Source organism: Tauraco erythrolophus, chromosome 6, assembly GCF_009769465.1.
Source record: "Tauraco erythrolophus isolate bTauEry1 chromosome 6, bTauEry1.pri, whole genome shotgun sequence".
NCBI classification, from domain to species: domain Eukaryota; kingdom Metazoa; phylum Chordata; class Aves; order Musophagiformes; family Musophagidae; genus Tauraco; species Tauraco erythrolophus.
This window is the reverse complement of record NC_141470.1, coordinates 29,944,646-29,959,431: the sequence shown is the minus strand read 5'-3', so window position 1 is coordinate 29,959,431 and position 14,786 is coordinate 29,944,646. Positions and strand designations below refer to the sequence as shown.

The window sequence follows — 14,786 nt, the reverse complement described above, 5'->3', positions numbered from 1 at the left end:
GAGCGATGTGATTGTGAAGTGCAGACAGGCTGAGGGAGAAGATCAGACTGAGAAATGAATGAAAGTGCAGTTGAGATAAATTATCTCTTAGTAGAAGATGTAAGAGACGATAAGGTCTTTCAGAATTGTTACAGTGGGACTGCTTCCCCTAAATTCAGTGGCAACTGTTCTGCTAGTCCTGTATGGATTAAAAAGTAGTAAGGTGGAGGTGACACCTTCATTTATGAATCACTTACGGATCTTTTGCAGGGCATCAATGGAATCCTGGCAGATGAAATGGGTCTGGGTAAAACAGTACAAAGTATTGCTCTCCTTGCACATCTGGCTGAGGTAGGTGGATTATAGCTCATTCTTGGTCAATATGCTTGATGGAAGATGAATACTTCTCACATTTTGGAAATGAATTCTTGATTATAAAGCTTAAATGTTTCAAAAGGCATTTTACCCTTTGTTTTGAAGGGGAGCCTTTGAAATGGATGTGCATGTGGATGTATAAAGAAATAATATATATAATATATATTATATTGTTAAATAAATAAATAATATATATAAAAATAAAGTAGAATAGCATTTTTTTATTCGCAGAGTGATATGTTTTCACTTGCACTGAATATGAAAGCCTGATGAGAGAAGAAGTTGTACGCTTCATGGTTCACTGAGTTGTGCAAGTGAGAGAGACTTGTCGAAATGAAGCCTAAATTCTGAGTTTCGTGACAATCAGTGTGGATTTCCATATTTCAGTGGGGTTTTTTTTAGGAAGCATAGTGATTCTTCTGTGCCAGGGCAGACAAACAAAACAGAAAAAGCAACAGGAGCCTACTTCTTCATGCACAAATAGATATCTGTTTTTGTTTTTTTTTAATTTTAAAAAAGCCTTGATTGGCATCCAGTCACTTACCTTAAATAGGGCATATGAACCAAGTAATACTGAGAGCAGAATTAGCTGCAGTATAATGACAATTAAGTGCGTGCGTTTGTGTTCCTTTTGCTACCAGTTCACTGGTACTATCAGCTATATTACTGGAAGGGTGTGCAGAGCTAAAGGCTCTTGACCTCATCTATATGGAGGGGATAACAGATAGACTTGTCTCCCTATTGCACTGTAACTTGAGATTTTTGGAAGCCTACACAGGGCTTTTACTTCTTCTGGCTCTCCCTTATGCAGGCTGGCTCGTAACTATCAATACACTGATGGCTCAACTTTATTGTTCACCAGAGGGCATTCTAACATGATGTGATGGAGCAAAGCTTTCCAATGCCACCTGAAGTTCTTTTGCTCCCCAAAATGACAGGCTGTTAGTAATGTGAAGGTGACAACTTTTGGAAACAAATGAGATTACTCTAGGATCAACTTTGCTGTTACGAAATAAGTCTTAGTTAAACATTAGATCTGCTCTGTTTGAGTCTGTATCACCCTGCTGTGCTGGAAGGAAGTTTTGCTGTGTTGCATATAGTTACCTCTCTTATTTAGGCACTGTCATTTAGTAGTTGTAAAGCTGTATCAAGCTGTCTCTCCTCAATTAATTTGTGGGTGTTTTTATTTTTTTATTTTAATGTGTGTATTCCAGAGAGAGAACATCTGGGGACCTTTTTTAATAATTTCACCTGCTTCTACTCTTAACAACTGGCACCAAGAGTTTGCCAGATTTGTACCTAAATTTAAGGTAATATGCATGTGCAAGGCAGTTGTTTCTGTTTTCTCAAAAGCAAACTGTTTTGTTCTCCTGAATTCTTTGCCACATCTATATGCTTAATTATCTTGGAATTTGAAACTGTGTAATGGACTTGATTCTGATATTTTTTTCCATCATCCTGTGTTTTCTGGAGCATTCAGTGATCTAGGGCTTAAAAATGTTCTTACTTTAATCACAGGATTTTCATTTTGCATCAGTTTAAAGACACCTTCTCAGTAAGGAATTGAAGTGAGGTAGGGAGTGGATGTTCACTTCTAATGTATGGGCCTGGCAGCAGATGCCAGAATAATATTTCAGTCTTACATACTGTATATATACTTATAACTTTAGAGTTAGAGCAGTGTTTTCAATCGTTCATATCAATTTGAGTAAGCTAAAGATTGTATGTGAGCAAAACTGAACTCTAAACAGATGAGAGGGAGAGAGAATGCAGTCGTTATTACAGAAAAATGAAGAACCGCAGACATAAAATCAGTAATCAAGTAAAAGGAGAGAAGCCAGACACAAATAGATAAGAACAAAAAGATTAGAAGAAAATAAATGGAGTTCTTAAGGTATGTTGTGAATGTGAAAACACAGTTAAGGTAGAAAGCAAGGAACAATCAGTTACTGTAAAACAAGCTGCTACCTGTTCTCCAGTGGAAAACATTGAAGTGTTGCAAAGGAAGATTTGAAAAGAACGTGTGCTGCAGAAACAGTGCTGAAGTTTTAGAATTAAAGATAGACAGAAGTGTCAGAAGCTTGCAGTTACATCTGCAAAGAGGAATGCATTATTATTTAAATATTCGAGTTGTTAACATAGTGACCTTTGATATGAAGAGGTCTTGTTTTTTTTTAAGCATCTGATTTGTTTGTTTGTTTTTTACAGAGAACAGTAAAAGACACCGAGTTATAAGTAACCAGTATATCAGTAACATTCAGGCTAATTATTTGAATGTCTTGGCTACTTAATAAGGTGGAAGAAAAGACTTGGAAGTATTACTATGAGTAATATTTGATTTCTTGATCTGGGATAGGGCAGTATTAAAGGACTTACCTTTTACTGACTAGCTCACTCTGCACATCCCTGATGAGACTATTTGTTGGTTATGGTGATGTGTAGTTTGAGTTATCTATAGCAGATGAAGAGAAGTTGCATTAGAACATAGTTCAATACTGGATGATTCAAGTGACTTTTATAAATTGGGATTGAGATTTCAGAGAAACTGATGAAGAAATAGAAATGCTTAAATTAGTGAGAAGTTACTTTAAAAAAAAAAAAGTAAAAGTAATCCATTTATGTATTTGCATGGCCCAAAATAATAGGGACCCTGATTAAAAATCCTGGAGTAGAGAACATTAGAGCAGTTGGCCATTCTACCTACCTACTTTCATGTCATTTAATCAGTTCGTTGTATAGAATAGGCGAGCAACTGTTTATGCTTTCTCCTTCTTGTGAATGAAATACAGAAAATGTTTCAAAAATGCAGTTAGGACCCCTGTGAAAAGATAATTTTCCGTTTTTGACTTAAAAAAAAAAATCTATCATTATTTAGCTGTTCTTTGGGTTTATTGCATAATAATGTTTACTTCGTTCATGGAACAGAACATGTTCTAAAAATAAGTTTTCTAAACTTATGATTGTCACATGTTTACAACTTTGATCAATCTTTTTCAACCATTTTTTTCCTACTTACTACACAGAGGTGTGTAGTCAGTTATGCTTGTAGTAAATCGCAGTGAATGCATTTCTTCAGGTCCATGGCAGAATACGTAAACTAAAAGGCAAATCACTTTTTGATTAGTCTGATTTTTTACTAGCATCCTTACTTCAGAACAGTTGGAAAAATATTCAGCTAAAGGCACTTTGAAATTTTGAGCTTGTCATTTAAAGGATGGAGATAAGACCTTTCACAACCTCAGAAACCAACGTTCCTCACTTTGTCTTAGTTGAGTGTAGTCCTTTCATCAGACAGGAGATGGCAGTACGATATTATGAACCAGAGACTTTGGGTTCCGTGCACTGCAAAGTTCTGTTCTGGGTAATAGGGCCCGTGAAATTCTGAGCTATAAATGGATTAACAGATTTCTCTGACAGTAGTGCTTACTTTTTAAAATTCTTACTATAAATATGTACAGACCAGGTGTTTTGGGGGACAGTTCTGAAATACATAAAACCAACGGAAAAATGGGGAATGTAAAACAGGAGAACGAGCCCACTAGTCTTGTAGGGTTAACTGTAGCATTTGAGGGCAGACCTCTTTCTGCCATAAGCAAAATATCGTTTTTAATTTTTTGGAAAACCTCTCTGGAAGCTGTAACATGCTACTGGGCATTTTGGGATTCTCAGCATAGCTTGATCTAGTCTTTGTGCTAGGCATAAGTTACTTGATAACCTTTGCCTGGAATGCTCTGCTTCTAAGTATTTTTAAGTGCTTTCTGTTTTTTCTCTGTGTTAAGAAAGATAATTTCCTTTTCTGTTGTTCTGGACAAAGAGGTGTGTCTTTCTGATTTTGTAGAATACATGGTGTAAAGTTCTAGAGCAGATATGTCTTTGTTTGAAATTAATGTCTTTCTACTTTTGTGCTGTTCCAGGTGCTACCTTACTGGGGAAATCCCCACGATAGAAAGGTGATCAGGAAGTTCTGGAGTCAGGTAATACCAGCATGCCTGTCTGCTTTGACCGTCTTTGTTATTCGTGCAGAGTAAACCAGAAACTTGTTGCTACATGACACCAAGCTAAACAGTGTGTGGATACAGAGTTCTGTTTTTCATCCATGTAGTAGCATTTTCATTAAGATCACGAGGTAGAAGGCTTGTCTTGTTCTATAGAGTGGCACAATACAAAGCAATTCAGGGCAGTATGGAGTTCAGTTGAAGAAACTAGACCTCTGTAAATAAAGCAGGAAGTTTCAGTGTCAAGGACTGTTTATTCTGTTTGAGTAACCTAACTCAGGATGCCCAAGCCTAGCATCCCTGCAGGCCTGTCAGATTGTTCGTGATTTAACAACAGTATTTTGTAGGGTTCAATGCCTGGGTCTTGCCTGGCATATTAAGAAGCATCTGAAATTGTTCAGGGACTAATGGGCTGAAGTCCAGATCCACCAGTTGAATAACCATGCTGTAATTAATTTAAAAAGTCAGCTGGGGAAAAATGCAGTAATAATGAGAAAAGATTATGAAACAGAAGTCTGAAATTGCAATATGCACAAGTGAACTCTTCACAATGTATTTACGTTATGTGGACATTTGTTTCTTATTTTGTGATTACAGAAAACATTGTATACTCAGGATGCTCCTTTCCACGTGGTGATTACCAGTTATCAGCTAGTAGTGCAGGATGTGAAGTATTTCCAGCGAGTGAAGTGGCAATATATGGTGCTGGATGAAGCACAAGCACTGAAGAGTAGCTCCAGGTAATAAATTAGCTGGAAACAAAATCTTCCCTCTGTGTCAACCTCTTGAAGGAATATCAAGAAAACATGAAGATTATATAAACTGCTATGAGTTAAAGTTGACACACATAAGACCCTTTAAGTGTCTAACCTAGTTAAGAATCCGTATAATTCTCTGACACTGGATTGATCCACTAGTTTCTTGCATTTAGATTTTCCTTCTCCAAATATCTAAAATGTAATTAAAAAGTAAGTGCAATTAAAAAGTAAGTGTAGAACAGAAACTTGCATACAGGACAGTTAAACAAAACAGTGTGAAATGCTGTTCACCTTTCCTGACTATTCACGGAATTCTGCCTAGCGAATGGTCCGTAATCTTTAGCGTTTATTGCTTATATTGGCTCTGTTAAATGCATTATTTTGATTCCTTCTTCAGTGGCACTTCCAGACATGAATGAAGGTCAGAACCCTGTGAATACTGTTGGCTGCAGTAAAGCCCAATCTTTGTCGTAAGACTTTGTGCCAAAGTTTTCTGTTTGTTTTCAAGTAAAGGATTTGTCCATTTTTACTTCTGTAATTGCTTTCCCATAACCTTTGTCCAAGTTGCCACTGTACACAGTAAGTTGAAGACGGCTTTAGACACAAACTCATTCTGACCAAAGTCTGTCTGTTCAGCATTGTTTGGAAACTGCCCCTCTAAGAGGATTGTGATGTATAGCTCAGCACTCCTGCCACAGTAGCCCATACACTTTGTGTTGTAAAGTCTGAAAAATACATGACTTTCTGATATATAACAACTGTTTCTTTTAGGAAGTTAATTATTCTTATAATCAGATATTAGTATCAATGAACTTGTGTTAAAAATTTCTAAAAAGATACTTAGAAAAATAAAATAAATGATGCACGTGTATTTGTAATTTGTGAAAGGCTACTTCTTCCTGTAATTGTCTTTTCAAAGTCTGGGGAGTAGCTGTGATAGTTGAAAAAATCATTTGGGAAGGTCACTGGAAGCAGTTGGTCCTAAAATACCTTAAGTTTCATATCCTTCTACAAAAAAAAGTTTTAACCATTTTTCTTAATTTTTATTCATCAGTGTTCGTTGGAAGATCCTACTACAGTTCCAGTGTCGAAACAGATTGTTGTTGACTGGGACCCCAATCCAGAACACAATGGCTGAGGTATGCGGAAGCTCACAGGAGTGGACTTTTCTTTTAAACAATAATATGTACTAAATACATGTGAACAGTTGAGAAACCTGTTTTATTTGTGTGGTCGGGGGATCATGCTTGTAGCAAACCACTGACAAACAAACACAGAATCAGCTCTGGGAGGGAGAAATTTGGAAATATGCCACACGTTCAAATAAAAATAAAACTGAATATACCTGATGGTTCGTAATACCTGGATTACAGGATGAAATCTATTTCTTGTGACTTTTCTTTCTGTTGGCTGATATTATTGTGCTATGTTACTCACTGCTTTCTAGTGGTGTTTTGTTGAGTTGATATATCTGGCATTTGTCGGGGGGCAGGAAGAGGATGTGGCTGGGTTTTTGTTCAATTTTGCCATGTCTCATGATCTAGTAAAGTGATTTTGCTCATTAAGAGCTGCAGAGGTTCGGGATCCCCAATTACCTTGTCCACAGTAGGGTGACTTGCTGGTCTGTTGTTCTCTCGTTTTAGCTGTGGGCTCTGCTGCATTTTATCATGCCAACGCTGTTTGATTCCCATGAAGAGTTCAATGAGTGGTTTTCGAAGGACATAGAGAGCCATGCAGAGAACAAATCTGCCATTGATGAGAGTGAGTGCAGTGTGAAACTGCAGTACTTCTTATATTAAAAAAATCTGTTGCATTTTCCAACTACTAATGGATAAACTTGTATCTCTCACTTATTGAATGAGAAATGTCAACTCAAACAGAGTGTGCATAATGGGATTAGAATATTGTGGATTGTTGTCCATAGTTTATGTCAAAGTTTGTGTTTCTGACTGTAAGGTAGCACATGTAATGAACAGAAAAATGTGTAGTGAAATGTTGATTTGCTTCTTGTCTCCAGTCCTCCTTCTTCCCAAACACAGGAGAACAAGCGTTTTGAGTATTTGTAAGTTTCTACAGAGCACATAATCTTGGAGATCTCCTGAGTGTGTTACAAGCTCTAGATATAAAAATTATGACACAAAGCACTAAAGACCTTTTGAGCTCCAGAAGAAAAACATAAATTTTTAATTGTTTTTTTTTTTTTAAATCTTCACAGTAAATTTAAGGGGATAGTTATGTAGAAAAATCTAGCTAGGTAAAAAGCTGATTTGTAATTGAATGCAGGACAGTTGGAACTTGTCACGAAAGTAAAGATTTTAAGAGTTCTCAAAGCACGTCTTTAGATTCGTAAGTTAAAAACAGTGTAGCTCACACTCATTTAAAAAAAGAAAAATCAACAGAGAAATAACTACTCTGTACTGTAAGAACTCAAATGGGGGGGATATGGCTAAGCAGTAAGGGACTTAATTTGTAGTAGAACACCATATAGTTTCCTTCTTTGGTGAAGTAATTGTTCCCTCTTCCCCATTCCCTGTATTTCAGACCAGCTATCCCGCTTGCACATGATCCTGAAGCCTTTCATGTTGAGAAGAATCAAGAAGGACGTGGAAAATGAGCTGTCAGATAAGGTGAGAAAAAGTATTTATCTGAAATGATTATTTCAACTTTATTGTCATAGCTCTGTTCTCTAATCTGGTTTTTGCAAACTCATTTGTCAGACTGCATACCTGAAAGGTGATTATAGACCTTTCACGGACCTTCAGTTTCTGGCACTGCGTCCCAGCAATCTCATTAGATGTGAATGTAACTGAACTTCTAATTAATAAACTTTTCTCCTAGGGAAAACATTTTGTTAACAGATACAAATAAAAACTCTTTAAGCCTGATTAAGTTGACAGAAGTACCACTAATTGAAGTGAAGGAGATTGATATAGCAGTGAGTGGGTGATAAACATCTACAGTTGCCTTTGTGAAGGATTTGGCATGGATTTAGGATTCTTTTTGGTTGCTTGTACAGAGCAAGAAGGGCATAATGGCAACATCACAGTCTTCTCTCCTGTTAGTCTCTTAATTTCATGTGGATGTTAGCAATATTGGATGGTCTTGCGATCTGCATGTCCCCAGGTTTTGGGACCACTGGCTAAAAGACATCTACTTTGTTTTGATGTGCTTATTAATTTCAAAACTAGAACTTCCCACAGCCAGTTATGTGATTCACTACTTGTTATCATGGGCTCCTGACATCTGTTTAAGATAGCTCTAAACAAGTAGCATTTTAACAGTAGGATAGTAGAATTGAGGTCAGATTTTAAGCTTATCAACTGCAGATGTGATGTTTTCAGAGCGTCTGAAGAATCTGTCTGTTTACTTAGTTGTGCTCACATACTTTTAAAGGTCTGTCTCCCACATCATTACCTAAGCCTGACAAAACACACCTATCTGTGAAGTCCTTCCCAGGTTGAATCCTGAAATCCAGATATGAATGTGACTGCCTATATATGTATTTTTTGAGAAAGTTATATTTTTTTTAAGATATGTTTCTCTCTGCTTTGCGTGTACTGATGTGGTCACCCTCCATTTCAGAGATAGAAAAGACTAAATCTTCATTACCATTTTGCAGATTGAAATTCTTATGTACTGCCAGCAGACAAGTCGACAGAAGCTGTTGTACCAAGCTCTGAAAAACAAAATCTCTATTGATGACCTCTTGCAGTCCTCAATGGGGACTACTCAGCAAGCACAGACCACCACTAGTAGTCTCATGAATCTAGTTATGCAGTTCAGGAAGGTAAGGCTATTTTAAATAATAGTTAATAAACCCACCTATAATAATTCATTAGCACAGAACTATAATATGGCTTGTAGAAAACACCATATAAAAAAATGTGTGGCATAGGCAAACAAATTTGCACACAGTTTAGTTGTGTTTCTGATGCAGTTTAGCATGATGTTGGGGTAGAAGAGCTTTAGCCAAATGGTGCATGCATCTGCTAACTGGTTTGGTTCCAAACTGGGCGTTGAAGGAAGTCATTCACTTGGGAAGAGGCAGCAATAACTGTTATGTGAATAGGAAAAGATATGATGCAGTATTCAAATTCAAATAGATACACTAAAGTAGCTGTGATATGCTAATCAATATTAAAGTTTCAGCGATCAATAGTTGTAGATGATTTGGGGTGTAAATGCTACATCGGACTAAATTAATTCCTCCCAGATTTTGACATGCTCTCTTTCTTAACAGGTGTGCAATCACCCAGAGCTGTTTGAGCGACAAGAAACTTGGTCTCCATTTCACATCTCCCTAAAGCCATACCATATTTCAAAGTTCATCTACCGTCATGGACAGATCAGGGTCTTTAACCACTCACGGGACAGGCAAGCCTACTCCGCTTCCTCTCCAGCTTAGCATATTTAGTATTATTGCTTAGACTTATTTTAGCTTTGTAAGTGCTAATTAACTCCCTTACCTGATGTACTTAAAGGACATTGGCCAAGTGTTACATTCCTAGTTTTCTTTCATTCATTCAACTGTTAAGCATCTGATATCTGATGCTCTTTCTTGGTGGAATCCTGATGATCAAATATCCCTTTAATTGAATAAGAAAGTCAGGAAAAGGAATTCAGAGTTTTTGCTGATGATGTGTGATAGAATTAAGCTTTAAAAGAATTAATGAAAAAAAAAACAAACCCTGGTTTCCCTTCAGTGAGTTTTCATGTTTAAGGAAGCTGTCAGTATGTGTCTGTTGTGACATGGTATATTGTGAGCATCTACTAGTGCCTTGACAGCTTTTAATGCTTACCTCGGATGAATAGAAGCTGCCCAAGTGCAGTTTGCTGGTTTCTTTGACTGTGGCAATTCATGATTAATTCTGTCAGAGAAGAGAGTGCCATATTTGAGGATGAGACTGACTGTTCTACACCATAAGATGCAATTCCAGAAAAATGCTGTGTCTCAGTGTCAAATTAACAATTGTGCATGTGGACTGGTGATGCTCTTCTCTTCCTGCCATGCAATTCCAGATATCGAGAATGCTGATAATAGCAATGAAGAACTGAATGGTTATTCTACATTTTCGCTGATTGTATGATTGACCATTGTATGTGTTAATACCTTCTTAGTGGTTTTGTTGCTTTCATTTTCAGGTGGTTACGGGTTTTACTTTCGCCGTTTGCACCAGACCACATCCAGCAGTCTCTCTTCCATAGGAAGGGTAGGTTGACAGTCCTGGGAAGCAAGTTAGGGTGCACACTTACATGTGGTGTTTTAATATGTCTTATTCAGGGGGAAGGACTGAGAGGCCAGATGAATTAGTCCTCTGAGATAATCTGATTAGAACTTGTTAGAATTTTGTTAGCATTTGTACTTGTACGTATATTTCCTTTGCTCAATGAGGAAAGGATGGAGGCAGCTGGAAGAATAATCTATGGACCGCTTTATTTAATTACTGCTTAATCGTACTGCAGTTTTTTGTTCCATTCCTCCTGTCTTTTTTTAACTTTCTTTGAGGAGTTAGTGCTACCTTTTTAGTCTAATGTGAATTTTTCACAGATTCAATTCAGAGAAAACTTGAGTACATTCTGTATTGTATGTTAAACCACCAACTTCTCTTTCAAGTAAAATGTAGATGAGATGCAAGTGACTCAGCATCTAATCAATGAGCAAAAAACCCACATAAGCTGCTTATATTTATATAATTTATAATAATTATATTTATATAATTTATAATAATTATAGATGATATTTTTTTGGCTAAAAAGAGCTAGTTAGATTGCTCAGCTTTTCGAGTGATAAAAGCTTTGAGAGGGAAGAAAAACAAGAGAGATACTGGCTGCATTGTTACGCTGAAATCTCATAGCATGGACGTGTTCAGCTGTTCAAAACCCTTTTCAAGTAAAAAGAACCAGATGCAGCTACAGGAGTCTGTACCTGTCTGTAACTTTCTAACTTACTATGTCTTACTAATTATTCTGGTTTCTGTTTGTTTTGGTATTCGGAATAGGCTTTTTCTTGGGGACTTTTTTTTGTCATACCATAAAAGAAAAATAATTTGGGGAATATAAGTTTTGTGTAGAAGATTTTTTAAAAAAAAAAGATATGACTGGTATTGGAGGTACACAGTGCACACAAGTGAGCCTGAAAGGCTTTCTTCATTAACAGTGGAACTTCTTTCTTCTGCTCCCCAACCTTCACTGCAATGTATCCATCGTCCTCACCATATCTATTGCATCCTTATCCCCACACTCGCGTTCCTCTGCCAACTCCTACATCTCCTTCCAACCTGTTTGACTGACTGCCTGGGTGAGAGGGAGCATGTTTGGCAGGCATCCTGAGGTATGCGTGTTCCGGTCAGCTGTCTGGCAAGACCCTTGTTTCAGTTTGCAAACATGCATGCTGCCTATTGATTCTTAGTAAGTGAAATCAATGTCCTTACGGCTGTGTGGTTTTCTGGCCTGCACCTGTTTGTCTGTCTTGGTAAGTGCCTTCCCCTTGCCAAGACTAGAAAATTAACTGAAACTTGGAGTCAGGCAACAGCAATTCACATTAAATTTTCAGTATTTGTAAAAGATCTAGGTTAAATTAGGATCTCTTGTTTATTCACCTAGATTTCTCATATGTCAGAGAATGTGTATCTTGAATTGATGAAGTAAGTTTTACTGTTTTCAGCTACGAGTGTCTGCGAAATGTGTTGGCCTAACTTGAGTATTTCCATGACATAGGCATCAATGAAGAAAGCTGTTTTTCTTTCCTCCGGTTTATTGATGTCTCTCCAGCGGAAATGGCAAACCTCATGAATCAGGGACATTTAGCCAGGTGAGGACAATCCTTTTTTTGTCTTTTAGCCATTATAGAAAAAGTACAGGTGGTGTTAGGCATCTCTCTGTAAACCTGCCTTTTCCGTGCCTCCTAATATTATTCGTCTATCGTTATCTAATGTTACAGCAACTTCTAGAGTGTTCCTCCAGGTATAGGCCACCATTATGCAAAGCAATTTTTATGCCTCTGTCAAAAGAAAACTTCTGTTACAAAGATTTGACATTGTAAATACACAAGATGGTCAAAAGGCAACAGAAGAGTTTGCTTAGGATCGTGCTCTAGGTTGCTGGCATTATCAAGTGCGAAATCCAGACTTTTGAAGGCCAATTTATTGCAACGCTTACTGATTGCACTTGACCGTATGTTTTAACACACATGGAATAAGCTTCTTCAGCTCTGAGCCATATCATCTACTTTCCACGTGTTCTATATTTAATGTGGAATGGAATTCCAAGGCATAGGCTTAGGATAACGAATTTTTAACATAATGAACTCTGTTAAAGGGAAGTGATCTGTTCAAGTTACAGTGTACTCTGCCATGGACAGTACTCTGACTGAAGTTAGATAATGACTGTAAGAAATCAAGCTTAAAAGCAAGTCTTTATTAATAAATAAAGGTGTTTTGTTTAGGGCTTTGTAAGTGCAATATTTTTTTATTGTTGTGGTTATTTTGGACTACTGTTTCTTGTTTGTGTTTCAATAACAATACAAATTTGATCTATTTGAATGATCTTTATGATAAATTCTGCATTCACTATGCAGGTCGTTACAAATAATTTATATATGGAGCAATTTACAGAGACGTCAGAGTGCAATTTTAGGTAGTAGTGGCTAACTCGGGCTCAACTCTTTTAGATTAAGTGCTTTAAAGTGTATTCTGATTTAATCACTTAGATTCAATTAAGGCACCTTATAAAAAATTAAAATAAGAGTAATATAATGGGAAGGTGTCTAGCAAAAATTATTTCCTTTAAGTCAGGACACTGTAAGCCTGAAATTATGAAAAAAACATTTGTGTCAAATAGAGTTATGTTGTAAATATACTCAAGCCTTTCTTTCACACAGCGGTGAATAAATGTATATACTGTGTTTTGTTTCAGATGGTTAGCTCTTTTCCTGTCTCTGAAAGCATCCTATAGGCTCCATCATGTGCGCTCCTGGATGATGACAGAAGGGGAGAAACAACAAGGGTCATGTTTTCTGAGGAACAGGGATTTCTTGCTTGATGTAAATTTCCCACTGTCTTTCCCTAACTTGCACAGCTGCACTTTGCTGCAGGTAAGCAGAATTTCTGTGATGTGGAGATAGTAGCAAATCCTCAAGAGTGAAAAATGAAAACCTTTCTGTTCTTATAAAACAGAGGAAAACAAACTTGGAAACAGGATGACTTTATTGTCAACTTTATTAGATACAGTTAGTCAAGTTCAGAGTGCTGAACAGAAAAACCCTGCCATGTGGTGATACATTTCAAAACTTGCTAGAAAAAAATAAATCAGTTCAATTAGAATTCCAAAAGTAATACTGGAGCCACAGAACTAGACTCATGATTTGTCAGGGATGGATTCTACACGTAAGCTTAAGAGTTTTGTAATGGTTTTCTGTATGTAAGATGCTTGTTTTCTGACTGAAATTAACTCTTCTGAAATTCAATACATTGTTGTAGCAACTGGGGAAAGCAGAGACTTCAGCCTAGCTGAAGTTGGCGGGGAAACATTGTCAGTGGTGTCTTTCTACTCTGAAATTTGCTTCTGCTGTTCGGTAGACTCCAAATGTGTTCGTCTTGCTGTGTAATGCAAGGTCATTTTCTCTGATCTTTTCTCTGGGATGTGTGTGAAGATTTTGTCTTTTTATGATTAAATTGCTGTTGATTTCCTGAGTTAGGTTATAACTCTATTGATTCTTTTCACTGGGAAATAAGTTCACAGAAGTGCTACCATAGAGTCAGGAAAGCATCTAGAGCAGTTAGCAGATAAGCAGTAAAAAAATCAGAGACAGATTGTGCCAAATTTCTCTAGGGAATATTGCTTCTGTTCATGAGTGTGGAAGGAGATAGCCAGAATTCAATTGAATAGCATGTAGAGGAAGTTGAACTTGAAGACACATAAGCAGTAGGAAACCAACCTTGGACTTGGTGTCATGTTTTGCAGTGTTAACAGCAAAGCCAACAAGATGACTCGTCCTAGTTATCAAACAAAGAGCAAGCCAACTGAGTGTGTATGCCAGTTAACTCTGGCTGTGCTGGTATTTAAATATGCTGTGTATCCATGTCTAGCTTGATAAAATGTCTGCACTGTAAGGATTTGCTTTCAGTTAGGTTTTTTTGAGATTACATTCAGCTGTTTGTATACTGGATGTGTAATGCTTATCTCTGAAACTACAGTGTAGCTCTGACCTCTTGTTTGTGTGATTTAAGGAAAACTTATGTGGTTTCATAAACATTGCAGCCTAACAGTAAGGGAGTAAAAGACGATATCAGAAGTTGTGTGCATTCACAGACAGTAGCATTCATTTTTACATGTGTAGAAAGACAATCTAGATCCTTACATAGCCTTTGAGTTAGTGTGTATAAATACTAAAATGAAAGTAATTATTTTCTTAAAGAACAGAAGGTAAGTTAGAATTATAGATATTAAATATGCACGTGTAGGCTTTAATGTTTACAATGAAATGTAAAGCATTTAGACAGGCTATGGACCCTCCTGTACCACAGCCTGGCAAGACTTAAACATATAATTTGGTTTCTCCAAATAATTTCTGTTCTTTGAGGAAGTCATTACTTGTGTCTCAGGGGATCCCGGTGCTCTCACTGCATCTAACTGGTGACTGGCGTAACTAGTACGTTTTACATAGAAAACAGCTGGCTGA

At 37.0% G+C, this 14,786-nt stretch overlaps 1 protein-coding gene across 5 annotated transcripts in view; it reads left to right on the top strand.

Annotated features, from left to right (window-relative positions):
- Positions 1-14,786, top strand: part of INO80 (INO80 complex ATPase subunit) — a 74,242-nt gene that overhangs the window by 22,214 nt on the left and 37,242 nt on the right. For all 5 annotated transcript variants that reach the window (XM_086614177.1, XM_086614175.1, XM_086614178.1 and 2 more), the window contains 12 exons: positions 250-330; positions 1,569-1,664; positions 4,269-4,328; positions 4,947-5,089; positions 6,162-6,246; positions 6,751-6,868; positions 7,649-7,734; positions 8,727-8,894; positions 9,348-9,481; positions 10,250-10,317; positions 11,825-11,918; positions 13,022-13,199. In XM_086614177.1, coding sequence (XP_086470303.1) covers positions 250-330; positions 1,569-1,664; positions 4,269-4,328; positions 4,947-5,089; positions 6,162-6,246; positions 6,751-6,868; positions 7,649-7,734; positions 8,727-8,894; positions 9,348-9,481; positions 10,250-10,317; positions 11,825-11,918; positions 13,022-13,199 — 1,311 coding nt within the window. The remainder of the gene's footprint in view (positions 1-249; positions 331-1,568; positions 1,665-4,268; positions 4,329-4,946; positions 5,090-6,161; positions 6,247-6,750; positions 6,869-7,648; positions 7,735-8,726; positions 8,895-9,347; positions 9,482-10,249; positions 10,318-11,824; positions 11,919-13,021; positions 13,200-14,786) is intronic.